Source organism: Macaca mulatta, chromosome 12 (assembly GCF_049350105.2).
Source record: "Macaca mulatta isolate MMU2019108-1 chromosome 12, T2T-MMU8v2.0, whole genome shotgun sequence".
In the NCBI taxonomy this organism is placed as follows: domain Eukaryota; kingdom Metazoa; phylum Chordata; class Mammalia; order Primates; family Cercopithecidae; genus Macaca; species Macaca mulatta.
In genome coordinates, this window is record NC_133417.1 from 104,248,172 (window position 1) to 104,270,159 (window position 21,988).

The 21,988-nt window shown below is 37.4% G+C and overlaps 1 protein-coding gene across 3 annotated transcripts in view; it reads right to left on the bottom strand.

Moving 5' to 3' along the window:
- SATB2 (SATB homeobox 2) overlaps positions 1-21,988 on the bottom strand; it is a 196,777-nt gene that overhangs the window by 41,915 nt on the left and 132,874 nt on the right. For all 3 annotated transcript variants that reach the window (XM_077956636.1, XM_077956635.1, XM_015131888.3), the window contains 2 exons: positions 16,393-16,605; positions 11,588-11,743 (listed from right to left, as the gene is read on the bottom strand). In XM_077956636.1, the coding sequence (XP_077812762.1) occupies positions 11,588-11,743; positions 16,393-16,605 (369 nt within the window). The remainder of the gene's footprint in view (positions 1-11,587; positions 11,744-16,392; positions 16,606-21,988) is intronic.

Here is a 21,988-nt window from a genome sequence, read left to right on the forward strand (position 1 = left end):
AATAATTTTCATTTCAGAAATGCTGACACAGAAGTTCATCTGGTTTCCAGCCTTGGCCAGCTCTGTGAGTGGGCACCATGAACTGTGGAGTATATACTTCCCTGGGATTTCTCTCTTAGCCTGGTTTTAAGTTTTGACCAAAGGTTGGCTGGATATTCATATAGTTCATTTAACTTTCACAGTCTGGTAAAACTAGGACTGAGTAAATTACAAATGTTTGAGCATAGTTAGGAAGTGTAGAGCGTATCAAACACGGATCTCTAAGACCTAACTGCTAAGTTCCTGGTCTGTCATTAAATAACTGGGTGACCTTTGGGCAAATAGTTACCCTTTTCAAGCTCCTGGGTGCTTAACTGTAAAAGGATGGGTTAACAAAAGATGGTCTCTAAGTTCCTTTTCGGTTTTACATTCCATGATCTTGTTATCTGTCAGAAATAGCTGACAGTGATAAACCATCAGGGTTAAAGGTACAAAGAAAAAATAACCGTGACAAAGTGGTCAAGGTCAAATAACTAGTGATGATATACTGACACCATGAATGCTCTGAAATGATATACTGCAAAGGTTACAACATCGTATCTGAGGTAGTCTTGCCCAAAATGCATCATCTCAGTCAAAACATGAGAAAATATCAAACAATCCCAAACTGAGAACTGTTCAACAAAATAACCAAAAATGGCAAGGTCATAAAAGAAAAGGAAATACTTAAGAACTGTCACAGACTGCAGAAGATTAAGGAGAAACAATAACAACTAAATGTAATGTGGTTGCTGGATAGGATCCTGACACAGAAAATAGACATTAGTAGAGAAACTGCTGAAATTAGAATAAGGCTTTTGTTTAGTTAACAGTATAGAAACAATGTCAATTTCCTGGTTTTGATAATTGTACTATCATCAGTAATTGCACTATGGTGACATAAGGTGTCAACATTAGGGGAAGATAGGTGAGGGACATACAATACAGTGCAATGATCCCTTCCATACTAGTTTGGCAACATTTTTGTGAGTCTAAAATTAGTTCAAAATAAAAAGCTTTTTTAGATACAGGAAATTCCTGGAACTTATACAGAAAAATATACATGGAGCCCAAGTGTAATAATACCAAGAGGTACGCAATTAAAACTTTATTTTACCTCCAAAATCTGAATCCAGAGAAGGAATGCATTAATAAGTTCAAAGACTGCTTCCTTGCAATCAATGGTTAAAAAGTTCCCAAGCATTAGGGTGCATAAGCAAATAATATTTATTCATATCTCATTTTAGCCATCTCATCAGCCTCTTAAACAAATATATTTCCCTCAGTAGAAAAAACAACTCTGACTGCCCTTCCAACTATGCAGGTGAGGTGACACTCCTACCAGTCAAGACATAGTTTGTTTACAATCCACGTGTTCCTGAAAAGTTGCATATCAATCTACATTTACAAAGCAAATCACATTGTAAATGTATTAGACATGCTTACTATTTGAAGAAATGTGTCATTAATTCTTTCTGGAAGATGAATAATAAATTCATAGTTATCTTTTATTAAGGTGATAGTTTCATTAATGAGTTGCATAAAGGGGAGAATTTCTAGTTCACAATTCAAGAACACTACTAAGAGGCAACAATAATAACCACAATTTGCCCCCATTTTTCTCTCATGACCTCGTCTCCCACCAATTCCCCTATTGACCTTGTGCTCCAGCCACTGTGAATTGCTCACAGGTACATTCTCACCTTCATGCTTCTGCCATGTTACTCTCTTAAATGGAATGTCTCACACTCAAACTTCTTTTCCCCGTGAGAAGCTATACTTCAAGGCTCAGCTGATGTGGTCTCATTTGTTGCCCACTCTTGTGTAACCCTGAAGCATTGTTTATACCTTTTCACAACTCAATCATTATTTTTAGGGATGGGTATGTCTGCATTCCTATCAGAACAGTTAGCTTCTTGATGGGAGTGGAGGGCAAGGGTTGGTTTCTTACTCATTTTAGCATTTTAAGAGCAGAGTATGGGTTCTTGCACATAGTAGCTTCTCAATAAACAGTCATTAGATTGAACTAAAATTATTAGAGTACATAGAAATTAGCCTAGAGGAATGTTTTACGGACTCAAATTCAGAGAGTTATTGTTGGAGAGAAGCACTAATTCTCAGAAGCAACCTTGTCAATGTTCTAAGGTTTGTTTCCTCATCTCTAATACATGAATATGATAGGGAAAATAGTCCATTATATAAATTGCAAACAGTAATAGCAGTCTCTCAGGACATTGATTCTGTTAACAATTTTCTGTTGAGCACACATCTCCTGCATGCCATGCAATGGGCTAGTACATTACATATATTACCTAATTGTCATTGTTACTTTTTACTTGAAAGGTTAATTAAGATTGTCAACAAGAAAGTGAGTAATTAATTCTGACCATGAAGCAGTTCAGGAAAAGTGTCATCATTGAGAATATGGCATACAAGGTGAATCTTGGAAGATAAAGATAGATTTCCACCAGGTGGGGAGAGGACTGAAAGTCTAGAAATGAAGGTAGGGCTTAGATTATAAAGAATGCCAAGCAAAAAAAAACAATTTTTATCTTAATCTTATGGGCCCTAGGAGTCATTGAAGGCTTTTTAACCGATATGATGAAGAATTAACTTATCTTTATTTTCCTCTCTTTCCCCCAACTTCTTCCTTTTTAAGACGTTCTTGGGGGAAAGGCTACAATAAAGTCAAGAGCATGACTTATCCTAGCCTAGATATCTTTTTTCATAGTGAACTTGTGTGGCTTGGTATTAACTGGGACCCACAATGGCCGGGTACTCATAAAGTGCACGCTTCATAAGTTCTACCCTCGAGGAGTGTTCATTCTAAAAAGACATGACATAGATCATAAAGAACCACACTACATCAATCATTTAAACAATCTGTTATCATTTTAACCACTTTCTTTTCTCTCTCTGTGTGTGTATGTGTGTATTTGTTGTTGCTGTTGTTAATACTAGAGTTTTTAAAGCTCTCTTCAACTGAAAATGAATGAGGTATGGAAATATCTATTTCACTTAGAAAATATTTTAAAAGATTAAAATATTTCAAGTCGACAATCAATGAGTGACATATCCTCCAAACCACATACCAAAGGCTGAGAATGTTCAAATGACCAGGGAGGCCTTTCACAACACAATAATATGGCCCAGTGTTCAAGCTTGGAGCCTATCAGATATGAGTTTGAAACTTAGCTGTAAATCTTATGTGTAAGTGATAAGGAGGGGAGGGACACACCACAGCTGAAAAGAGTGGGGTTCCTGTCCATGGTACTGAAATGCCTCTGCATACAAAGTGGCTTGCTTTCTCTTCCCCAGGACACTTGGTTTGGACCCCAACTTCTCACAGTCTCCATGATTTTTTTCCTTTAAAAACATTGGTCTATGTTTATGACCAATTTTCCAGTTTTTACAATATTTCAGAACAAATACAAACTAGAACTTGCCCAGCACTAAACACAAGTCCATAGCCTTCTCTAATCTCCCACAAGAGAGTTAGTAACTTTGCCCTTGTTGAATAAAGCTGTATATGCTCCTTGAAGGCAGGGCCTTGTCACAGTGATTATTCCCCTTTGTATGCCTAATACAAAGCTAATGAGTTAATTCACCTACTAATTAGTAAGTAGCCCCCACTCCCTTGGCCCTTTAGGAACTCTAATGAATGAATAACTCAGCAAATGAACAGTTCTTCAGAAGAATGACTCATAGATTCTTGCAGCAGAAATGCAAAAGGCCATTTACTCACCCACATCTTCAATACAGAAAATGTCAGCATATGTAACCAAAGGGAAATGTTTTCTGAGTGTCTCAAAAGGAAATTCATATTATTAACCACAGACAGTTCGCTTTCTACATGGAAGCACATAAAGTCCCCAAACAAACTTTTGTAACTGTGAAAGGATTTCTCTTCAGATGGTTGAGACTCTTCTGAAGTGTGAAATGAGCCACATAATATTCAGCTCTTGTTTCTTCGTCACCAAATTCTCTTTTCATGAATCCAATAAGTGTCTATTAAAATAAATAAACCCCCTAATGACTCAAGATAACCTAATCAAGAAAACTGAAATGGATAAAAGCCTAACTACAAGGAAGGCTTGTCAAAGGCTTCAATGAATCCCTGACAAGGAGGTTATCTAAACCTGAAAAAATTGTGCTGGCTGTTTGGTTAAAGTTCAAGGTTAATTATTTTATACTTTAAATATGATAAGTAAAAATGATCTGCTTCTTTACTTTTCAAAATTGTATACTAAATTCTAAACTGTATTTTTATGGGGACCAATTTGTAGCTATCTCTGGGTTATCTTATGCATGTCACTGACATTTCTATGGATGTGTCTGTAAAGATTGAGTCTGTAATTGAGAGTAAGGAAAATTTTACTTCAGAAGAGCCCTTTAAACCTCTGACAGACTGTGCTCAAGTCAAGATGGGATTACACAAAATGTTGTTGCTCTCCTTAGCATACATGGAATATACATAGCTATTTAATAGTATGGAGATTTGGTATGCCTTTACATGTATAAATATGTACAAACATACATGCAAGCATACATGGGTACATGCACCTGAAAAAGTCATTTGTGTTTGTCAAAAAAGAAGAATGAATCTAGAATTTTGGACTTCTTCACTTCAACAGTAGAAAGATATTAACAGCAAAATGTATTAGGCTAAAATATCGAACAGAAAACAATAAAAATGCTTCCAGTGCCTCCCTTCAGGTCCAAACGTCAGCACACCTGTGACATATCAATGTATATTGCAAACTTCCTAAAGAACTTATCATAATGGGTGGGTGGCGGGAGTTGGGGGGGCAGGCGGGGTAGTGGCTGGGGAAACCAGACGGGCAGACAACCAAGAGTTAAGACTGTTTTGAAAGATCAGGGTGGGACTAGAAAGAGGTGAGCAAGCGACTAGTGCATGAAATGTAAACAGCATGGTTTGACAAGTGTGTGCCTGCCTTCTTACATCTTGCACCCTAGGCAGCTAGCTTGCCTTACCCTAGTCTTGGCCCTGTGAAAAGAAGATTAAATAGTCTCAACAGCAAAGTGGTAGCAACCATTCATAGATACCAACATTCTCTGACTGTAAGAATCACAGTTTAACTCAATGTCCTCTTCCCCAATGGGCTGGGAAGAAATCAGAGAGGAGGTTTTAATATGGCAACCTAATGTGCTTCAAAGACACACGCAAGTTTTCAAAGTTACCAAGTCATGAACAGGCAAAATAATGAACTCAAAGGTTTCTGCAAAGGATAAAATGAACTTAAAATGAGTTTAAAACTTTAGTGATGAGTTAAAAGTATTTGACGTTTTAAGAACTGCATATGTAGTCTGATCAATCTTCATTATCATCATCATTATTGATTGCCTAAGGACTCCTATAAAGACTAATTTTAAGGCATGAAACATTAACATAATTAATTGTGAGGGTGGTAAAAAGAACCCAATTCTTGATCATGAGGTTGATATTAAAACAGAGATCTTATCGGAATGTCTGAGGAGACTGCTTCACTAGAATCTGATTTCTCGAGATTCTACCAAAAGAAAAAGAGGGGAGACTGAAGGGCTCAACTTGATGCTCATGCATCACTACGTTCACATCCACTTAGTTTGGCATTTGGGAATCTGAGAAATTCCTTCACTAGGCATATAACATTTTTCAAATGGTAATTTTAGTATACATATATTAAACTTTTTGAATTTGAATTTGGAACACCACCCCTAAATTTTAGTATACTCGATCCAATTGACAAGAGTGGAAACTGGTCCATGATAGGTCTCAGAATGACTGCGTTCTGAAGAAACCTACCTAGCAGCTACTCAGTCAAGGCTGCACACGTCATTTTAGCCTACCTTATGTGCAGAATATAAATGGCAAAATCAAAATCATCAGGAGACAGACCACCAACTCACTTTACACAGGGTATCCTATGGCCTACAGTTTCTGTTACTCTTTATAACAGAGAGGCCAGGGCAGCAACATGTCTACTTCCAGTGCCCTGGGTTATCCCAGCCCCAGTAAAGGCGTCCTCAACATGGAAACTTCACAATGTAAGATCAACATTAGAGTACTTTTTGTGCAAAATGGCAAACCTTTGATCTTTGTGCAACATTTTTTAAAGGCTAGGAAACTAAGTAATGAGATAAGATAATATTTTATATTTTGTAAATTTACTCTCCTACATAAAAAAGTTGTCTTAAAAATTATAGTTTTAACTTGTCTTATAATTATTTGTTACACAGTTATGATATCAATTAGGATATAAACATGCACATACACTCCCATGCAAACATATACACATTGAAAGAAAAGATTCTAAAATGTTAATAGTAACTATATCTGGGTCATGAAATCATGGCTGATCCATGTTTTTATTTTTATACTCTTCGTCACTTTCTGAATTTTTTAAAAAGAGGTTGTTAAATTACTTATGTAATCACAAAATATAAATTATTTCTTTAAAAAATGTATAAATATATGCCTGAGACATTTTAAGAAGAGATGCAAAAACGAAAATTAATTAGTCTTTCTTTCCTTTTTCTTTTATATAAAGAATCTTCCATGGAGACCTACATGTTTTAAATTATTTAGCCTGTCAAGCAAATTAGACCACCTGTAAGGAGAGAGTTTAAGAAAAAAAAAATGTTCATAAAATCTGAACTTGTAAACTACATCTAAAACATAAGTACACTCTCACTTAGGAATACAATTTGTTAAGCAGTTGAGAACTTGAAACTTTTTTTTTTTTTTGTAGAAACATAGTGATAAGGCATAAAGGTCAGTACACAAAATCCACTTAATCCTAATGTACATGAAGCACAGAACATACTGAAACCCAATCACCATGTAGGTCATAGTTTCTATGGGGAAAATGATTTTAGAATTGTGTATTAAAAGCCAGAAATCCATCTCTTCTAGCTACAATGGGATCACAATTATGCCTCCCATTCTAAAGTGTGTAGTAGGAAGAACTCTCTCATTCCTGACTTTAGTGGCAGCTCTGGCAGCCAGTGGGCCTGCAAAAGCATAGGTAGCACGGAGGATTGGCAGACGTCTTTAAACCTTTGTAAAGATGAGGACATCTTACTAATATCACCTCACCAGAGACCCCCCTGGGTCCGTGTTGGTTCCAAAATCACCCTTTTTCTTTTATCCCAGCAGGCTCTGGGGGCTGCCCCTTTCATTATCAGCATCTGGGGTTTACAACCAGGCCGTCTTTTTCCCCTTGTCTGTATGGAACAGAACAGGGTGTGTTAGTTTCTCTCCACCTTCCTGATACAAAAGGCAAGTCCACAGCCCTTCTGAAGTTTTTGTTCATTGGTTTATCTTTTTAATGGAGGGAAGGGGAAATAGAGATTAAAAATAAGCCCCTTTCTATTTCTCTCCCTACTCGATTTTTACCCAAAGCTAGTAGGAAAAAACAATCACATACGTAGTGTTGGGTCTTTGGGTATGCAAATAATAATAATAAATAATAAAGATTCACTCTCCTCTCAAAGAAAAAAAACAAAAAACAACATCAGATGATCCTTAGCATTCTATGAGTTAACCTACCGTAGCCTATAAAAGGGAGAAGATAGCAGGATATGAGAAGAAAAAAACCAATCAGTGTCTGGGAAATGGGGTAATTGATGTCAAGGGAGAGAAATGTGGCTGAGGATGCTGTCAAAGTACACAACCGTCCCCAGAGAACTGCAGAAGATGTGCCCACAGGTTACTATGTTTTCTCTCCTCTAGATTTCTACATCCCAGATCACAGCTGATTGGGTAAAATTGGGAAGAAAGGGGGAAAGCAGCCCCACAGAATCTGCAGAAGACAGCCATGAAGATTAGCAGAAGCTTTTGAGGAACGAGGCATTCCTGTGGCCATGCAGACTTTAATGTGGGGCGTTCGCTCCCTGGTGGCCCTTTGTATGTGAGGGTCAGACAGGAGTTATACAGAAAACGCTCCACATGCCTTTACATTATGGCTTCTACTAAGAACCACTAACTCCTAATTCACAGAGAATTACCACTGTCATTCTATTCCATGATCTGAGTATTCTGCAGACAGAAAAGTAAGGTAATCCTCAGAACTCACACACAGAAAATTATTTTAAACCAATAAATGGTCCTAACTAGAAAATGAAGGAAAGGTACAAATGTAAATGTGCATAAACATGTCTTTCCCTCTGGTCTTACTCTTCTTGGACTCCTTTCCCATGAAGAAAGGGGCAAGGGCCTGATAGAAGATACCTAATGGAAGTGGATGGACTGGCCTGGCCATCACCAAGGGACTGGGGCTGAGCTGCAGGAGGTGGTCTGGGACCCTACAAATGCATCCTCATGTAACCCATGCACTAGGGAAACATATACACACTTCCCAGTAACGGACTTTCACAATGAACCAGTTTGCTAACCTTTCAACTCCTTTTCTGAACCCCTTTCCTTGCATTGTGCCTGGTTCCTAAACACTTACAGTCCTCAAGGACCCTGTTGGCCCACCATTCCTACTCTCTCTAAAACTTCCCTCCCTCTTCCTATTACCCATTCAAGGCTTCCCTAACACACATGGCAGTGTTAGACATTATTCTTAACAGCTGATTACAGCAAATAACACCAAGGACTGTTAATGGAGGGGTCATAGAAATTTCAAATGGAAGGAGAAGGTTGCTATGCATATTTGAACTGGGCCTTCAGGGATTCAAGGCAACTCCAGTTCACAAGAGTACCTAATTAATTGTTTCCCTAATTTCACCTTCAGGAGAAGGGAAAGTCCTTGCATGTGGCTCTTCAGTCACTGCAAGAACCTAAGATCCCTCCAGAGAAAAATAAAAGGAGGGAAGAAAATGCAAGAGAAAAACCTTTGTTCCTCTCAGTTCTCACAATACAATGGAGTGGGTGTGGCCGCTCCCCATTGCAGCTTGGAGAGGCTAAGTCCTATGATTAGTCATGACTAAGAGAGATATATAAATCTATAAGGTGTAATATATATGACTAAGATATATATGTCCATAAGGTGTATCTATGTGCGTGTATGTATATGTATAGACGTATATGTATGTGTATGTCTATGTACATATATACGTGCATATATACATATATGTATATGCATATATGTCTATGCATATATATGTCTATATATACACACATAGATATACCTTATGGATATATATTAGTCATATATACAGCTTATATATGTATACATATACATACGTGTGCACACACACATGTATACACATACGTGTGCACGCACGCATGTATACACATACCTATATGTATGCAAACATGTATATATACATATATGTATATATACATACATGTACATACATATGTATATATACCAACATGTATATATGTATATATGTACGCATGTATATATGTCTATATATACACATACACACACATAGATACACCTTATGGATAGCCACCAAATATATGTGCCATGTACCAAATCATGTAATTGATTTTACTAAATATACTTTTTATCAAGTGAATACTGATACTAGTAAAATGGGAGTGAATATCTTTTGTTAAATTGCCTTTGAAACTACCAATTAAATTCATTTTGTTTGGCAGTATCATTTTTTTAAAAAAAACATAATAAACATAATGTCTGAATTGCCTGTCTAGTCAGCTATTTACAATAAGGTTCCTTACTCATAGATGAAAATGAGATCATTGTCCCAGTGAAAAAAGAACAACCTCAAAGCCTCTTATCCTCACTTAAGCTCAATCTTATCTTCAGCATATTAATTCCCAGAACTATGTTCTCCTCTAAATTCTACGAAATCAGGGCTACTGGTTTCTTCAGGAGACATCAAAAATTTGGAGAGCTAAGCTTCTGCCAATTGGCAAAAGCAGCTTTCAATCAGCTACCTGAATTCTTTTGGGAGGCTGGAGGCATCACTATTTCCAAAAACCATAGTGCTAAATCAACAGGAAGATTACAGGCATTCGGAATCAAGTTCTCAGACTGCGGTCTTCAGTTTTTCTTGAAAGCTGCTTATAAAAGAAGGACTGTGTGAAACTTTGATATTTACATCAAGTCACAACTAAGGGGCAGGTTTGCAAAATCAATTGTGCAGCTTTTATACTCACTGCACATTTACCACATATGTCCTTTATTACACAGTGGAAAACCATTAAATGCACAGTAGTTTTGCCAAGTGGCATTATGCATTTAACAGCTTTATTCGTTTAACAGCTCCAACTCTCATTATATTTTGCCATGTGGTACATGGGATTTTATGCATTTAACAGTTTAAGACGGCTCTATGGTATTTTCTTTTCATGTATTTCATAGTATGGTTGGACATCATGTCTTAGCAAGCTGTATTTCACTGATTTCATTGATGAGAGAAAGTCAGAGTAATCTGGAAAAATTACTACACTGAAATTGAAAGGGAAACAAACATTTTAATCCCTTTCCAAGTTCCCTGATATTCTACTCTCCTCCTTTTATCAACATCTGAAAATAACCTACATCAGGTTAAAACTTCAGGTAAAAAAGGCTAACCCTGTACTCTATAGTTAATCTAAACATAACATTTAACTATAGTTTGATTTTTTTCAGTTTTAAAAACTTAATTTTTATTGAAAACCTTCTTGCTTAATAGAAATACAATACTCAGTCACTTCCTTTCTTTATAGCACACAACGGAAGATTTGTTAGGGAGATCATCAACCATTTTATTATTTACATATGCAGGGATGAAAACATTTGTCATACAAGGACACAGTGGAAATCAAGCTCAGAATCCAAGGACTCTCAAAATTACGCTTTAACTAACTTTTGTTTCCTCCACTCTGCATTAGGTGTTCGCCCTAGGTATAAATAAGTAAGCATGCAACTCAAACTAACCTAGGATTCTAGGTTTGGGCAGAAGTTGTCCCTTTAAATGAAGAATTGAAGCAGATAGTAGATCCCATCAACTGTTGCTGCTTTCAGAAATAAAAAATCTAAGCATCTGTCTGCTCGTTTCCCCAGAGCATTACATTCTCCACAATCCCAGCACTCTGAAAAATTTTACTGGATAAGCTTCTATGTTTCTCTGTTAAAAGATTTTAGCACTTACTCTGCACTCCCCACGTGTGTTTTCTCCTGAAAAAAACAACTGTATTCTGTACATAAAAGAAACACCTGACATCAAAAGGTGTCTCTGGGCCTGGGGAAAAGTGGTTATTATAACAGAGTCAGCCATTCCCCTTGTGGGAACAGGAGAGGTGATGAGACTTGGCTAAAACTTGGTCTCAGAAAGGTACTGTTATATACATTCTAAGTTTTGTTCATATATATATATATAAAGGGAGAGAAACAAAAGAGTACATTGCAGTGTTTAGAATAAGGAGAGAAATCATTCGAGGCTAATTTTTTTTAATCTTAAAAAAAAAAAAGATCGGGTTTTGGCTTCATCTCTATTTGAACTCCAATGGGAATAAAAGCAAACTAGAGTAAAAGGCAGAACATGACAGGTTTCTTGGGGGTTATTATTGTTATTATTATTATAGGAACAGATGTATTTTTATTGGTGGGGGAAGGAGAAGGGTCTAATTCCAGCCCTCGATTTTGCTCTTTTAAAAACCACTCACCTGACTTTTATTTGCAGCCACTTTGGCAAACAGGGCTTGAGACACCTTGGCCCTTTTCATCTCCTGTTGGATCTCGTCATAAATGGCAGCTGTGATGTTGACGTTGGCGCCGTCCACCTTAATAGGGAGGTCTGTTGTCGGTGTCGAGGTTTTGGCCTACCAAGAGACCATGAAAATAATAATTTAAAAAGTGCTGCATTCAGCCCAGCCATCTGTGCAGAAATTATCAAAGGATTTCAGTCAGCTGATGCCAAACTGCATTAGCTACAGAGGGACACTTCCTGTCCATTATTCTAATCAGGTTAATTGTGATTGGAAATAATTGCAGTGCATTCCTATAGGACATGCAGAATCCTGTCAACCCTGTTTTCTCACAGTATCTCAGACGAAGGTTCACAGGTAGGATGGCTCTCCTAGACACCAAACTATAAGCAACCATCTAACAACAAAACAAACATGCAGAACACACACACAGTTAACCTTTTCTTTCTAAAAATGGCACACCTTGGAAGAAGAGCCAATTCTTCCAGAAAAAAAACAAATGAGTAAATGGGTAGAGGTCTCTAAATAATAAATTATTACTCAATTTAATGCACTCCCGAGTCTCTCTCATTCTTTATTAAAGCTTTACGTATGTCATTCGAGTATGTATGGTTTCCCATCATTATCATCATTATGCTACCCAGACAGTCACCTAATTTCACCGAGGAAATCAGTGGAAATGAAACAAAATTTCATTTCATAAAACTAGGCTTCAGAATGCCTTTGATGTGCCGTTTTCATTTTCTTAAACTCATATTGTGGTTTTATGTATTCTGCAGTGCTCGTTTTAATTGAATGATTTCCCATCAGCTTCAGAGACAAATGAAGGACAATATAGAAGGTGTCTATACTTCTTGGGGTTAGGATAACCCTAAAATGTCTGAATCTACTTAATCCAAAAGATGGTCATAATCCAAAAGATGGTCATAACACTTACTTGGTGTGGGCCCTAGAAAGCATTGCTGGTGTCTAATAAGAGAGGACTGAGACATTTTGTTGGAACCTCCGGCAGCAAGACTTCAGGAAAAGACATCCTTGATCCTTGTGCACTACCAGCTGAACTGACCTAACCTGGGTTTTTTCTCCTTGTCCAGAGAAAGATGTAACAGGCAGTGTGGACTCTGTGACAAATGGTGTCTAGAGGCAGAACTTAAGGCCCTACGTTTCCATAAAGGCTTTGCTTCCTAACAGTGCTCAGTGACTTCCGCCATTTTTCTTCTACCTCCTTCTCTCATACTATTTTCTAATTACCACAAAGCAATAATTACTATAATTTATGGTGTGCTTTTTATGGGCCAGGTACTCCAGAAAGCATTTTAACTTCTGTTTTCACATTTAATTCTTTTAAGATTCCAATGAGTTAGACATTATTATTTTCATCTTACAAATGAAGAAATTGAAATAAAAGAGGATTTTAACCTAGGACACCCAGCAGCCAGTGAAGGAACCATGATCTGAACGCAACTCTTTCAGGCTCAAAAGCATGGGGTCAGGACACTGCACTACACACCGCCTCCAAAATCTCCAATTTGTGCCAGGTGCTGTTACAAGAATTTCCTTGCTAGGTTGGGACTTTCCCATTAAAAATCCAATTCTCTGTAATTTTTTTAAAAAAACTCTTTGTTCTGCTCAAAATTTCTAGTTAACCCACAGTGCTTTCCCTGTTAAGAGAACGTTTTAGCATAGCATGTCTGCCCTTTCTCAATTCAGTTTTCTTAATTTGCCTCACTCACTATCTCATCCCACCTGACTGGTCAAGTCTTCTCTAGCACCATGAGGGCTAAGATGAAACCCCTCAGCCATGTGACCTTACACAAGTTACCGAATCCATCTAAACCTCAGTTCCCTCATCTGTAAAATGGGCGTAACACCATAAAATGGTGACAATTGAATTCATGCAAAATGTTCACAATACCTAATACACAGTAAGCATTTTTAAAAATGATCATTCTTATCTCAGTATCGCTTTGTCATTATTAAGTACAGCACGGAATGCTGAACTGAATAAATAAAAAGAGACTGCAGGTATAATTTCAAAACTGAAATTTCTCCAATTTGTTTTTCAGCTACTAATAAAGTATAGATGGGGTCTGGAAAATAATCTCCCTGCATCAATGTCAAGCTGCCTGTGTACACTAAATTGCTGACTCCAACTAAAAAGCTGAGTCAGTGAGTACTCCTCTAACACTTGTTCCCACAATAAAATCTGTACCGTATTATGATCTTCACTGTTGAGATATGCCTGTAAAGAATTTTAAGTCGGTAATCATGAAATGTTTTAAAAGACTTTAATAAACTCTCCTTTCTCAATTTTTACCCAAGAGAAAAAGAAGACAATTCTAGAGAATGTACAAATGCAATGCCATGACTGTATTCTCAAAAACATGTTTAAATATTTATTTTTAAAAATATCAAAACTGTGAAATTAAATAAGAGATTTCCCTGCTACACCTATCCCTAAAGGACATCTTACTGAATTTTCTAGATGGCATTCCGGTCAAAATAAGCAAAATACTGACCCTAACTGTGTGGCCTTGTAAGTTGGTCTGGCACTGAAAGCTATTAGGTCTTTGAAAAGGTGCCTACGATACATAATCTTGTTGGGAAAATAGTACAAAAGAGCTGAAAACAAACACACAGACCTCTGTTAATTTCTAACAAGTAGAAGTAACTTTCTAAGAACTGCCTTGTTAAAAGGCCATGAAGTATGGCTGGGCTCTTCTATAATGATTTAATGGACTTCAAAAGTGGCAAACATATTGATGAATTTAGCAGAAGTAAATATTAGTGCACATTAACAACTTGCCCAACTTACTAGCTCAGTATGTATGCCCTCAGATTTTTTTTTAAATAAATAAAAATGCTTGGTTATACTCATCCAAAGTAAGCAGTCAAGAGACTTATTTTTGGTTTAAACAGTAACTAAAACTCGTAATTCACTAAAGATTGAAGTGTAAGTAACACAATTTGGCAGTGCATGATAGAAAGTAATCTTCAATTAAAAGTTTATTGCAGAGTATAAAAATATAAAAAGAGTTAAAATGTGTGAAAAAATGGATATACTTGAAAAAGCTCAAATATTTCTACTAGAATACAATTGTGCTTCTATGCTTAATCAGTTCCTTAGAATTTATCAGAAAACACAAAACCAAAGCTATAATATCTAAGCAAAACAATCTTTGGTTTTGAACCGCCCATTTTTCAGATTTGTATAAATGTATATCAATTAGGTCGGGCATGGTGGCTCACGCCTGTAATCCCAGCACTTTGCAAGGCCAAGGTGGGCGGATTACTTGAGGTCAGGAGTTTGAGACCAGCATGGCCAACATGGTGAAACGCCACCTCTACTAAAAATACAAAAAAATTAGCCTGATGTGGTAGCATGTGCCTGTAATCCCAGCTACTTGGGAGGTCGAGGCAGGAGAATCACTTAAACCTGAGAAGCAGAGGTTGCAGTAAGCTGTGATCACACCACTGTACTTCAGCCTGGGCAACAAAGTGAGACTCCTTCTCAAAAACAAACAAACAAAAATGTATACCCATTAAATATTGGTTTTGAGAATTACCACTCATACAGAACCTGCAACTATCATAGCAACAGTGAATGGACTGGCCTTATCATAAATCTATCGAGTAGTAAAAGTTTAGGGGAAGTAGGGGATAGGCCAGAAATGAGTAGGCTTGGATGTGAACTAGAAATGACCCGACTGCCTTGAGATCTTGACCCTTGAGTTAGGAGCTTTGACACACACATTACTAGATGTATACACTTGCACGAAGGCCTAAGAAAAGAATACTTTTCAAGTGTGTGGAGAGGAAGAATGGAAGTCACCAAATTCTGTGGGGAGATGATCCTAGGATGGAAAATAATTAAGGCCTACCTTTCCACTATCATTTTCTAAAGGATCATTGAGTGACATCTCAGTCATTCTGATCTAGACACTGCATATGCATGCTTCCACTGCAAGTGTTCCTCCATTTTGTCTTTTTCAGATTACACAAAACAGAGCTTAAACTACCCTCTGCCCCTGCCCTCAGCCACCCTACGCCCCATCCACCCCAACCAAATAAACATACAATTTAAGGGAAAGCAGTGTGCTTGCTATGCAAACTCAGCTTCAACACAAATGTCCTAACTCCTTCTTCAGCAACTGAGCAGCTACATATAAACATCCTAGAGCCAGCCCCTGTGCCCACTCCTACCTTCCCACCCCTCACATACCACTATGGAAGAATGGAACTTCCTAAAGGGACAGAAATAGAGTATGGGATCATATATGGTCAGAGGTTCATATCCTTTGACCAACACGTTTAGCGGATTAAGAAGTCCTTGAATTGGCCAGGCGTGGTGGCTCACGCCTATAATCCTAGCACTTCGGGAGACCGAGGCAGGTGGATCACCTGAGGTGAGGAGTTCGAGACTAGCCTGGCCAACATTGTGAAACCCCATCTCTACTAAAAATACAAAAATTAGCCGGGCATGGTGGTGGGTGCCTGTAATGTCAGCTACTTGGGAGGCTGGGGCAGGAGAATTGCTTGAACCCAGGAAGCAGAGGCTGCAGTAAGCCAAGATCATACTACTGTACTCCAGCCTGTGCAACAGAGCAAGACTCCATCTCAAGAAAATAAAAAAATAAGAAAAGAAAAAAAGGAAAGAAATCCTTGAATTATGTCTCTCAGTATTCGAGGGAAAACACAGTAACTAGTGAAGGCAAGATATTTCCAAGACAAAGAGTGAAAAATCCAGAGAGCAAGTTTCTCACCTGAGGGGTTCGGGAGGAGCTGGGACTGCTGGAGGCCGAGGAGACCATGCTCACATTGGGATTCATGCTCCGCTCCCTCTCGTCCTGGTAGATGCGATCTCGCTCCACTTCTGGCAGATTGAGGAAATTCTGCATGGCCCTCAGGTTTACTAGAAGAGACTGAGAGGCTGTCCGAGGGTCTTCTTCCTTACGCAGAATCTCAGACAATAATCCCTGATTAAATGGGGGAAAAAAATAGACCGAGTCACATTTGCAGGTATATGTATGTAGTTTCTGTCTCCTGCCCCTCTCCCCCTTTGTTTGGTTTAACCAGCTCGCTGTGATGTCAAGAACCTCACACTAATTCCTTAGGGTTCTCCGGTATGAAGGCAATGTGCTTGCCTTCCGGGGGATATGCATTATTTTAGGACTGTTCTATTCTGACACTTTATCATCACTGTAATAATCATCGGTGTACAGACATGCCAGCTAGCAAGGTAGGCACTCGGGAAGAATTGTGAAACTGCAATTACCACCAGGTGCCTCCTACAAGTATTTCAGGAACTGTTAGAACTCTCTCTGCTTGAAACTGGGAACACTTGGCAGTCCTGCTTAGCTTTACAAATCTGCCAAGTTTGGTAAATTTAGTTTCGACATTTAAACAGCATGGTAGATTTACATCAATTTTTTAAAAAATTGGCTGAATTTCTGTATGACCGGCCACTGTTTTCAATATAGAAATTTCTTATGGCAAAAAAAAAAAAAAAAGACACAAAGCAAATGGCTAAATTGTGTTAACCCTCTGATAATTTCCCAATCCATACACACAATAGTTATCCTTACATATGTACAAAGGGCACCCAAATCTTTTATGAGATGTCTTCATGGGGGAAACCCTAATCTCACCATTAAAGCAATGAAAATGAAGTCACCTCTGGCGAGGGGCTGAGCACACCATAACAACAGTGTGCATGGAATGCTATGATGGGCCCAGATACTTTCTGAATGTGTGACTCACCCAAATAGAAAGATTTAAATAGGAAATTAGTGTTTTCATGTGCTCTGATGACAGAGAATTCACAAAGAAAGGGAAAATGCTGCCAAGTCTAGAGAAGAGTAGTATGGACTCCAGAAAAAGGCTGGAGATCTAAGGTGGGACATTGTAGTATTGTGGGTAGGTGCAGATCTGTTTCCATTCCGCACGCTTGTTGGATTATCACACACAGACATCACTTTATATTCCCAACTAATATATTGCTTCTCAGAGCAGTATAAGAACAGAGTTCAGGATTATCCCCCTGGGAAGAGCTGAGATGTTAATCCCATGTCTTAGAACAGATGGGCCAACTCAAATCATGAAAAGTCACTTCTTTAACTGTAGTAAAGTAGAACAGATGCCAAAGACGTTTCCACTCAGGTGAAAATTAATGCAAAGGAAACACTATCAGATTTCTAATATGTGGCTTAAATATGAAAAGGCAATGAATGTAAGAGGAATATGCTATCTCTAGTTGTCCAAAAATCTTCAAGGAAAGGTAGGTAATGTTTTAAAATAAAGCAATGCATTAAACTATAGTGAAGCAAATGCCAGTTATAGGAAGTGCATCACATAGCACTCCAAGGAAGCAATCACCACTCAGAACATCACATAGTCAATTTTACTACAAGGAACTTACAAGCACTATATCATCTGACAGTTTCACAATTTCAGTGTCATGTTACTTTGATTAGAGAAATTCTAATACTTGGTAGAAAAGCTACAGATCAGTGTCTTGTGTGTGTGTCTGTGTCTGTGTGTGTGCATGCATGCATGCCCAAAGAAGGGGAAAAGGTAGGATGTGTATGTAAAAATAACTGACTGGCACATGATTCTTAATCCAGATTTCTTGTCATGCTTTTAGAAGCAATGAGTGAGACACTTATCTTCCAGAAAACGTGATACAATCTAGGTATCCACTCTCTGAAATTAAAAGTCAGTTCTGCCTAAAGCTATCCTACTTTCTACTTGCACTAAGCAACCTGAAATATTCATAATGAATTTGTTTTGAAGATAAAAATCTTCAAATGAATATGCAGAGAAGCAAGAGCAAAGTGGATTTCAACTTTCAATACCAGTAAAAAACACTAAGATTGATATTTTTTGAGTTTCCTTTAATGATAAATTCTGCATATAAAGGATGAGTTGGTCTTTTTCCTCTCTCTCCCTCCTTCCTCTCCCTTTCACTCTCGTAAATTTGGTATTTCAATAAATTTCAAATTACTAAAACTTGAAGAAGTTTTAGGGTCAACACGGAAAAAGTTTTTAGTTATTATGATCATACTCAAGAGATCTCAAAGGCAAAGTTTATAAACCTATTCTTCCCCTGTGAAATTATTTTAACAAGTTGTGGAGTTTATTATAGCAAAGATTTTGGATACAAAATAGTGACATAACAAAACTATTGTTCTAACAGACCATGGCTCAAAATTATGTTTGTTCATTCATAATCAATAAAAAGCATTAAAAAACACAGTGTTTTAATTTGTTTCTTGTTTCTTTCCATTTTGAAACTGTATAGCTCCTTCTACATTTTTTACATACTGGACAACCTTGCAGGGAAACTAATCCATTTCCAAGGAAAATTATTATGAAGAATCCTTGAGAATGACTGCTCATCCATTTCTGAGGTGAAAGAGACACACTATTTGTATTTTTAAAGGGTGGTGGAATATACTGTTTCCTCTGTTTCATTTGCCTAATTGAAGATAAAGTCTCAAACCAACAAGGTAGCCAGTGTCACCTCCATATATTAACCCCAGAGAATCAGAACACTGCTTTAAATTATTTACTAAAACTCTCATCTGTGTAGGTATGGTCCCAAAGCGTGTTCTTTTCACCTCAGACATTTTCAATACTGGTGGGCACAAGAAGAGTTTTAGTTGTTTTGTTGAGTCTTTTTCACTTGAGTTATTTATGTGCTTTCAACTATTTAAACTGGGATTTTCAAAAAATGTAGTCCAAATTCTTCAGGCTCATAAATGGAAAGTGAGTCTATTTCATTAGTTGAAAATCATCAGAGGAGAAAAAGATCAGAAGAAAATAGACAGCATAACTTTCATACACCACATATCACCCCACCTAATTATCAAGATAAGTAAATGTTTATCATATTGAAACTGTCTTGAATAGAACATAAATTAATAATTTATCTCACATAAATATTTCTAAAGCCCTTGCCACTATGTCATCTGGCATTTTAATTATCAACAAGCCAAGCTGGAGGTGTCACTTGGACATTCCCATTATGCAGCCTGGGATACAGAAAATGTGGCACGGCACCTGGGCACTGAAAAAAAGATGCACTTTTATGAATAGAAAGGTCATGAATATTGAGAATGTGCAAATGGAGGGAAATTAATAAATTAACCAGGATATAGCTTATTAAACTTTCATATCGGTAATCATATTAAAATATATTGCAAGTATTGAGTAAAGTGATCATTAAGTATTTTCCTCATCGTAGGCAACAGAACCTTCTCCAGGGACACATTAAAACAATTTCCTCCACAGTGTTAGCTGAGATCATGTAAGACCAGGAAACATGTTGACTAAAAGGAGCAGAACGAACATATGCACAGGGTAGAGAGATACCCTCCAAAATAATTCTTGGGTTACAAGTCAGTGGAAAAAGAAGGAAGTCAGGTAAAGAGAACCTCAAATTGGCTTTTTCCATAGCCTAATTAACATTTTGTAGACTTCATATAATTTCCAGGACCACCAAAGAATACATGAGTTTGGCAAAATATTCACTAAAAGCAAAATAATTCAAAGTACGAAATGAGCAATAACTTATTATAATGCCATCTAGCTTGCTCATAATTTGGCTTGCTTGCTACCTCTACAGAGACAACAAATAATTGGGGCTAATTGTTTGATGAAAACTTAATGCCCTTATTTTTTCTAATATTTTAAAATATCTCTTTATAACAAATTAAATGACCTTTACAGATTCTGAGTCTGTACTTTCTGTCAATGAGCTTTCGATTTCCATACTTCCTTAACAATTTATATAGTTGGCCCCAAATTGTTAACGTGTACGATATATGCTGATACTCAGAGAAGTCTGGGAAATGTTATCACGACGGGCTCTATCAAATTTACTTCCAAGGTTTTGCACTAGCCTTTGACAGCTTGTCTGGGACAGGTGAGAAATTACCTCTGATGGGCCTTTAACCCTGTAAGAGAGCAATAAGAGAACCCACACCTGGGCCAGGTTTAGGAATGCTGAGCCTGCCATGTCACTCCTGACAGCAACAGTTAAAGTCCTTACTGACTAGATTTTAACAGATGTCTGTTCTTCGTGGCTCTCAGACCATAGGCAACTCTCTAGGATTAGGCTATATCTCTCATGGATTACCTCGGGAGCCCCTAAATCCAATATCTCCCATTGATTATCTAGGGAACCCCCAAATTCAATATACTTTGTCTCAAAAAAATAACAGATCAGTCTATTAATTCATTTCTTATTTATGATTGAATACAAAGTTCTGAGAGGGATGAATAGATTTAATAAGAGACAGATTCTGCTTCCCAGGAGTTTACCATACGATGGGAAGGAGAAGGTATTATAGCAGCACAATGTTAAAGATGTCAAGCATCATCAATGCAAGCCAGAACTAGTGTCACCTTGGCTCAAAGGAGGGAGAAAGTATTATCAACTGCAGGACCCAGGGAAAAATAATTGGAAGAGGTAAGACTTAACCTAGCTGGAACTTTAAATACAGACAGTACATGGATATAAAGTTACGAAGAATATTGGGCAGCCTGTGAAACTGTGGAGTTTTAGAACATTTGAAGAAAGAGAAACCACATGCTTACTCCAGAATACCAAGACAACCTCTGTTTCCTTAAAAGCTGTAAAATAAAGTGCAAAAACTAATAAAGTGGTAGAACATATTTTGAAGCAAAAATATAATAAGAGTCCACATTAATATGATTCTGAACTATTGGAGTATACACAAGCTAACCAGCAAACATTAACCCCCAAAATGAAGTGATATTAGATAATCTGTTCAGCCTTTTTGTCACCTGCAACAAATTAGGCTTTCAATATGCAAAACATCTTCCTTCCAGAAAAACAAATGATCACGATTCCATTTAATTGTAACTTAATGAGGCATAATTTATTTTTTAAAGTGATATACACCAGGTGTGTACTGAGGAAACTGGCCCAGTCAAACCCTAGTACTCCCCTTTGGAAAAAGCCTCAAGCTAGCTAGAGACTGTCTGCCTTTCTGGAAATTTTGTTTCTGTTTGTGGCAGTTGAAATGAGAGGTAGAAATGGTAACTTGCAATGTTCATCTATTTACCAAAACATGTACCTTTTGAAGTAACTCGATCCAAAAAATATTCATTTATCATAGAAAGCACATAGTAGGAAAGTGTTAGGTTCCAATGTGAACAAAGATAAACATTCAAATGTCATGTAAATCCCAAAGACAGCTTAGATGTACTTCTGATTCCTATGCTAAAAGTAAAATCATATGCTGAGCACTTCTTTAGAAACATTTGAACTAGACAGAGAAAATAAGCCCTATCCCCTCATATTATATTGGAATTATTAATTCTGGTATGACA